At 38.4% G+C, this 8,480-nt stretch overlaps 1 protein-coding gene across 2 annotated transcripts; it reads right to left on the bottom strand.

Moving 5' to 3' along the window:
• Positions 1-1,975: 1,975 nt before the first annotated feature.
• On the bottom strand, positions 1,976-8,152 carry LOC100893965 (monocarboxylate transporter 1). 2 transcript variants are annotated; one of them, XM_003724824.3, is made up of 4 exons: positions 7,764-8,151; positions 6,044-6,187; positions 4,273-5,280; positions 1,976-3,588 (listed from the first exon to the last, which is right to left on the bottom strand). In XM_003724824.3, exons 1-4 carry the CDS (start codon positions 7,840-7,842, stop codon positions 3,452-3,454), a joined length of 1,368 nt encoding a protein of 455 aa, XP_003724872.2. In that variant the 5' UTR covers positions 7,843-8,151; the 3' UTR covers positions 1,976-3,451. The 2 variants fall into 2 exon arrangements, with proteins under 2 accessions (XP_003724872.2, XP_030842103.1); XM_030986243.1 differs by lacking the exon at positions 6,044-6,187 and having other exon boundaries at positions 7,764-8,152.
• Between the last annotated feature and the right edge of the window lie 328 nt (positions 8,153-8,480).

Below are 8,480 nucleotides of genomic sequence, written 5' to 3'. Positions count from 1 at the left end.
TTCCAACCAGGCGCGTACACAGGGGGGGGGGGGGGGTTTAACCCCCCCCCCTTTGGTATTTTTCTGTGTGTAAACCCCCCCCCCCCCATAACCCCCCTAAACCCCCCTCCCCCCTTTGGATTTTTTTTTTGTGTTATTTATAAAAAAATATATATAAAAAAAAATATTCCCATGGCTGACCTAAAAAAAAAGCTGACCTTACCCCCCCCCCCCCAACGGAGTAAAATATCAAATTTTCGAATTTCGAGACCAAAAAAAAAAAAAAAAAAAAAAGTGTCCTCTTACCCTCTTATGATCGTCAATACTTAACCTTTTATTTGAACTGACAAGGGAAAATCGAAAAGATGATATAATATGAATACAAAAGCCTAATTGTGTCAAGAAATCTGCATACAGCAGAATAGCAGTTCTGTCACTTTTCCATTTACTTCCTACGCACGAAAATAAAAAGTGAATATGTTCAAGTACAGTGATTTATGATGTCATAATATGTCAGATTAGTGCCCACACATGCCCAGTCGAGTAATTTTGATTAATATTTCAGGAAATTTCGCTCCATTTCCTTTCGTTTCACATGCCTCCTGTAAAGGTAAGCTCTGTGTTGGCTCGTATTATCAGACGAGTGGTAGCAAAAAGTAATTATCATTATCATTAGCATAATTATGTTCCCTTGAAAGTGGCCTGTTAGTGTTAGTGTGTATAGCTAGGCAGGAATCTTTTGTCTACGTATCTGCAAGGAAGATCCAGTTAAACAAATGCCTGACATATTTTATCCTGACGGCATCGAAGATGATACAAAGGGAATGAGCTAAATATAACTCCAGCTCTTAAAATTCCGTGATCAATCTAAGTTAATGCTACGTTTATGACAACGCCCGCTACTGTGGCTATCTATTGAACATGTCCCACAGGCCACACATAAACCTTCACGCACGGTTTTCTCAAATTTAAAAAAACAGATAGCCACGGATCGGTGCAGATCGGTCCGCACCGGTACGGTGCGCAACGATATATGCTATGTTAATCTAGAGAGGCCGCCACGTTATATCAGATCACTATCAGTTGCATATAACGAAGGATTCATACGTAAATACCAAACTTGTCGTGCCACAGAGAAGATACACATTCTTTAAATTCATCCCGTCTTGATTTTGGAATTGTTCTATTTTTCAATAACCTCAAAATCCCCTGGTATGATTACACAAATTCCAGAATGCTGCTGCTCGTATAGTGCCCCTCTCTAAGAAAAACCAGTCACACAACACTAATTCTCAAAGCCCTCCATTGGTTGCCGACGAGTGCATGAAAGCATCTTTTCAAAATTGTTTTGCTTTTATTTCGTTGTGTCTATATGACCCTGTTCCACGGTACAATAGTACTTTAATTCATGAATCGTCAACTTTAGCCGGTAGCCCAAGGCACTTTCATCAAACGAACAAAGTAACAATAGCCTATATATATATATAATATACTGTATAACCAGTATATGGCCGTCTACCAAAAAATGCGTTTGATCAAACGAACGAGGTACCACTTGAATGCCCGTTGAATAGGCCATTTTCGTAATGTAACTAAATTTAAAGTCTTTGTGAAGTGCCTCAATACGAATTATTTCATTCACCTGATAAGCATAAAAGTATATCAATAGACAGAATTCGAACTGCATACATTAGTTTTGCCAGGTTGGACAAACATTGTGGTTTGACCTACCTAGCAACACTTAATATATGCGGTTAACATTCTGACTATTGAAATGTTATTATTCTTATCGTGTGAATGAAATAATTTGTATTGAGGCACTTCACAAAGACGTATGCACTAAATTTGGTAACATTACGAAAATGGCCTAATGCAAACGAAACGTAGAGGCTAATGAGATTCAAGTGTTCTTAAAAATGTTATTTTTCCATACCACACAATTTGCTTAGAGCAGCACATAAGAAACTAAAAACTACAGCTGGTTCTGTGTAGGGCATTAACATTCGTTCATTCGTTTATTTCATTTCACTGGAAGCAAAAACAAAGAAAGAAGAATTTTTAAAAGACAAGATGCATCACATCAAATAGTAGAATACCACAAACAGTTAAATACTTGTATGCTGAAGTAGGCAGCGGCCAAAAAAAGGATAAGGTCTTTTATTTGAAGTTGACATTGAAGTAACAAAATATTCAATATCTACGTGATATTTGAAATACATTTCAAATCGCAATACAAAAGGCTATACTATCAATTTCAGTTTCTGCTTGACGGAAAAAAAAAAGGGGAAAACAAGGGGAGGACTGACATGGAGATACAGAGAGATAATTATGTGAAAGATGTAGGGAGCACAAAAGATCCTCTCTAGCTTGTGGTATCTGAAAAACTTATAGGCAAATGCTAAATTATTAATAGATGTTAATTGGATTAAAATTAGTAATTTTTTGATAGTCACTAAATATTAGAATACACCACGTTTTATTCTGTAATCAACTTTAGGATTCAAATAATGTGATCTGCTTGAAATGTCGTGTTACAAGGCAAATTTAATCTACAATATCGTTCAATTCCTGAGGCCCACGGTCCACATCGGGCCATCCTTCTTTTTTGGGGGACCTTTGTATAATAAAATTTGTCTTGCATCAACAGTTGATTACTGTGTGGAATGCGCCTTTTTTAATGGTTTGGGTAGTATCTCCCATGTTTTTCATGGGCCATTCGGGGGCCCCTCTTATGTAGGGTGTCTGCCGGCCCCTTTGCAGTAGTAAATTTGTGTTTTTTGGTGTAATTGGGTTTTTTAAGACGTGTACCAACCAGATCTGAATTTATATGTCACTGACCTTAAATGTCACAACGAAAAGACACAGCTTGATATAAACAGTGAGGATACTATAACTTTTACAGGAAGTTGAAAGATACCATCACATGTAATGAATAATTGATCAATTTAGCACACAGTAATTACATTTTGTTACTTTGTCAATTTGTTTGCAACAATTCATTTCGTTATCAATACATAAAGTAAAATAGATATCGATTATTATCTCCATCACTGATTCTTGTAATTCCACTGAAAGATAGTACTTTAACTGAGAGGTAAAGTGGTTTTCATCTACATACTTACGTGTATATACATTATCATAAGATAAATGACAGTATCTATATAGTTGGACAAATAGTGGACCCAACATAGATCCCTGTGGTACGCCCATCAATATGATTTATGGTTCACGCTTTAGCTCTCTCAAATGAAGACCTTCTTCACAATCTGATTCAGGGTTACATAGGATCTAAACCATGTTAAGCATTTAACTAGAACACCCACTACCGGATAATCTCTGATGAAATATTGTGATCGATGGTATATTCCTTTTCGATCTTCTATCGTCTCATTCGTATCATCATGGAATTACTATCTCTATTATGATTATAATCACCACCTCGGCTGTTAATATTATTATAATCACAAATACTTTACTGCGTACTATGAACTATCTGGTATAGTCTCCTGACTAGTTTAGGCATTACCATGGAGGTGAAGGTAAATATGTCGACTACGGCCAGCAACCTGAAACTCGCGTCAAATGATGATACCCTGTCGGCTATCAGTCCTGTATAGTTGCGAAGACGAGAGAAACAATAAAAGAGAAGTAAAAACGGTGGGAGATTTTGGATAGAACATAAGAATTTACCTAAAGCATAGAGAAAACAAAATAACCCCCGCCTGCCCCTAAAGCCAGTTTGTAAAAATAATTTGCGACAATTTGCATGTGTGATAATAATGCAATCATGTGAAGAATTTATTTCAGCTAACTAGTTGAATTAGATCATCGACATTATTTGTGATAATATAAATATACTGTACATACGCTTTCTTCTTTCTTTATGAATGATTCATGGAAATCAGTTTAGGATTTTAAAGATAACCTAATTCGAAGACGTGAACCAATATTACCAGTTTGACAAACATTATCGGAAACAACAAATCAAACTGCTGAAATGGAAATATAGATCATGCTGCAATACACCATGGGTAATATATATTGAAGTTAAACAAATAACTAGCTTTCAGTTATCATTAGCCAAACTAGTTTTAAAGGCCGTCAATACTATTGGGCCAGAAGGAATTAGACTACCCAGCCAGGTCATTGACATGTGGCTTTCTCATCAACTTAGCTCTCAACTAACATAAGCAAAAGAGGGTCATGGGAGACCAACATGCACCGTTTGGGGAAGTTTTCTATATAGAGGGAGCAAGTAGCTACAAGTAGGACAGTAGGGCTTTAAGTACATACCTGCTGCGTATCCACCCAATAAACCTCCACAGCCCGAAGCGACATAAAGCACACCTATGACCATTGGCAGGTTCTCACCAGAGACTATGGCCTTAATCCCCAGTGGCCCTAGCACAGCCCTTCCTGCAATGGCGGAACCTGAAGAACACGATGTCACCAGCATGCCAAAGAAGTAAGGAAGAAATCCATCACATACCAGTGCAGATATGTTCAAGACTGTCAAGGCTAGGTACATATTGATGGGGTCCACGAGCTTGTGAGTCAAAACACCGACGGAGATGCGTCCGAATAGATCCCCCACAGCTGCACTTAAGGCTATGATAATTGTGTTTCTGGTTGAGGTTCCTCTTTGGAGGGCGTGTGGTAAAAGGAACACATGCCATCCAGTGAACACAAATTCATGCATGCCATACGAAAGGATGTTGAAAAATAACAACGGATTCGCATAAAATTCTGAGCTTCTCCACCACACTACTATTCTTCTCAAGAAACCACTGATGTCAAGTGGGCCATGCTTGGCAGATGGTTCATCATCAATGGACAAATTGTTGGAATCGCTTTTCACCAAATCTTGGTTCGTCGTAGAGGAAGAGAGAGTTTCCGCATGTCTGTCCTGGTCTACATAATCACTGTCACTGTCGTTATTAATATCTTGACAGTAGCCACCTTCTGCACCCTGGACTCTTTTGTACAATGTCGAGTGCGACGCATCATCGGATGGAATACCTCCTTGCAATGCAGTTTCAGTCCTGGACGCATGCTCTTCTTGGTCTAAGGGCACCTTGATGATCATGACACACGGTATTAGGTTTAAGTATAATCCACTCAGGATTAAGAGGACGTCCCGCCAACTGTATACAGCAAGCAACTCCTCTGCTAGGAAGGGGAGCAAGACCATTCCTACAGGATATCCACACATTGCTAGGCTAAAAAGAAGGTTGAAGTTCTCACCAGCAAGTCTAGTCAACACTATGAAGCAAGTCATCCACATAATGCTATTCCCGATTCCTGCAAAGTTGAAGATCAGTAAGAACAAGCAATGAACATTTGCATGGATGGGTATGCGTGTAGTGGAGAGGCTTTCTACTGGAGGGGGGGGGGGCAGGGGGGCACAGTACGCAACACGACCATGAATAGGGCTTACTTTATGTGGTAACAATTTTAACATTTTGTCACCCCACTGCCACGCAGATGCCTTGATGTTTATATGATGGCTAGGTTTCAAGGCTTAATTAAGATAACGCACAAAAGAAATGAATTAAAGCTAAACTTTAGTACTGGTAATGCGATTGCATTGTGAAAGAAAAGGTGTGAAAGGATCAGAAACAGTTGATCATGTAGCATGTAAGTATTCGTGTGCACTGCAAGGTTCTGGAGTCATCAAAATCATAATAAATTTGACCGAGTCTTGGTAAAGTAACAAACACTCACATAGAAAGCTATATATGGGACAACACACATGGTGTCGGGGATGGTACTACCTTGGTTTCCTTGTCTTTCTATGCTCATACTCAGCCAGTATACATTTCTTCCAAAATTGTTTGGCACATGTCATTATTTGTTATCTTGAACATCAGTGTAAGTTTCGTTTGATTCTGTGAGAATTTTTTTTTTTTTTTACCAGTACTGGAGTTTATCTTTAATTATAATATTGTAAAAATCCTTCAATAAGTAAATATCAGTCTTATCTGAACTTCACCTTTTGAGTCATAAACAATCTATTCCGAAATGTTTTTTTTCTCCATCGTACATAGTTTCTTTGACAACCTACCCACAAAAGCAAATAAGATGAATACTACTAAGTTAGTAGTGACAAACGGCATAAGCATCATGGCACCGGACTCCAAGGTGGCGCCTACCAATAAAAAGACGCGCTTTCGACCACAACGACTATAAAGGGCTGCAACAACGGGGGCTGAAAAGATCAAAATGTATATTTATTTATTTTCGTTAATGAAAAAAAATGAAAATATATAGTGTGAGTCAGAGAAATAGGAAATCCACATTTAACCCCAAACAACTAAATTATTTATAGCCCTTGTAAATTTTAAACATTCAAAAGAAACATACATCGGGACATATCGGTTTTTTCAGATACTTGAAAAACTACAAAACTTGGTAAGGGTATGAATAATTTGTTTCTTTATTGTATGTTACATTTTTTGTAAGAAATTTAAAAATCAAAATCAGATGAGTGTGCTGCTTCGAGGGAAGCACCGCAATATATTGCTCAGACTAACTCTCTTAGGGGGGTCCTTGGTCTGATCCTCGCTGTAGCAGACAAGCCTCAGAAATAAAGAAAAGGGGGCTCTAGAAAAAGATTCAATGGCATTTTGGCATAATGCATGATATAAATGCGGAAACTATTGCAACAATACCAAGGAATAACATAGGATGCCAGTCGCACTTGTATTTATTTCTTTTTAAACTGCATGTGCATGTTTGGGTCAAAATGTGAAAGAATGTCATTAGTTTTATGATCAAATATGCACCATGAATTATCAGTTTTAAGTAATAAACCTCTTGGCTCAATGAAAATTAAAAACTGTGATTTACTCAAAAATATGAGGGGTGACAGTGCCCCTCCCCCCTCATTTATAAAAAACGTACCCCAAAGTGCCCATTTTTAAGTAGAAAAGTGCCCCCTTTTTCTTTACAACAGGTGCACGCTCCACATTGTTACAAGTCCCCCTTACGACCTATGATAAGTGCCCCGTTTGCCTCTGATAAGGGCCCCTATTTAAATCTGAAAGGTGCCCTTCTCACCTTTCATAATAGCCCTTTTCACCTCTGGAAATTGCCCCCATTCAAATCTGACAGGTGCCACTTTGCCTTTTTTTTAAATGCACTTTCCATCTCTTGTGAGTGTCCATTTCATTTGTACACGTGCCCCCCTCTCCCTTTTCAATAAGTGTCCCTTTTTCATTCTCAGAAGTGCCCCTTTCACGCCTGATAATTGCCCCTATTAAAAGCTGATTGATGCCCCTTTTCACCTCTGATAATTGCCCTTTCTACTTTGACATGCGCTTCTTTTTCCTCTCTAATAAGTGCCCATTTTCCTTTCTACGTACAATTTGCCCCTAATTTAAAGCGAATAAAAGCAACATTTCTTTAATACCCCAAAGCTCGCATTTATAGTTGTTATAATTATGTTACTTTTTAAAGGTATTCAGTCTTTCATGATTAGACTGCTTTAAACAAATCTTAAAATCCTCACTGATCATGTCATCACCGTGGTGGGGTGTATACATGCAATGTCTAAGAATAGTATATTTTCAGTTTGAGGTTTTCCTTTGTAGGTGCCCCCTTTTCCGATGAGCGCCCTTTTTGTTGGAACCCCCCCCCCCCCCCCCCCCCACTTTGGAAGACGCTCCGCCGCCTATGTATACATGAAGTCCATAATTCTTCAAAATATCCACAAAGAAATAAATAAATCAGAATGATGTCTGTTATTCATGTTTAAACCAGGCTTAAGAACATTACAAACTTACCTGCTAAAAAAGTAAACGCAACGAATATTCCCAGTGCGGTTCCTAGCTCTGTAGAAGTCGTCTGAAGTGATTTTGACATATCGGCGACCAACACACATCCATGACTTTGACGGTTCCAATTAGGATACTACAGAGAGAGAACATGGTCAAGACTACAGGGAAACAAGCGGGCGTCATTGCTCTTGACCACTCTATTTCAAGCTTTCAACGGTATTCTCACAACGAAGCTGGACATCAACCACATATTTCTCAGCAAGTGAATGAAATATTCAGATCCATTCTTTGCCTCATAATGAAAGTTTACGGGTCATTGAGCCGAGTAGCTCGTTTCTATCTGAGGTCAGTTATCACACTGAGCGTATTATTGGCGTAGGTCTACAATAGATCAGACCATTTTCGTAATTTTTTTAATTTCATTCACCTGATAAGAATAAGAGTATTTCAATAGACAGAATTCGAACTGCATACATTAGTTGTTGTCAGGTAGGACAAACATTATAGCTTGACCAGAGAGGTGAAAGAAAGGAGTCGAAACTCTAGTAATTTATTCAAACGCATTCGTGAGTTCTAAAGCGTAACAATGAGATCTGTAACATTCCACATGGCTTTGAAGTCCCATGCTCCGAGCCGCGATTCCACTGCGGGGATTTTTGGAGGCCAAGCACCAGTTTCACATTTATTACAAAATATTAAATTACCGGCAAAATGTTAGTGTAA

Source organism: Strongylocentrotus purpuratus, unplaced genomic scaffold (genome assembly GCF_000002235.5).
Source record: "Strongylocentrotus purpuratus isolate Spur 01 unplaced genomic scaffold, Spur_5.0 spur5_scaffold_15, whole genome shotgun sequence".
NCBI lineage: Eukaryota > Metazoa > Echinodermata > Echinoidea > Camarodonta > Strongylocentrotidae > Strongylocentrotus > Strongylocentrotus purpuratus.
This window is presented reverse-complemented; position numbering and strand designations above follow the sequence as displayed.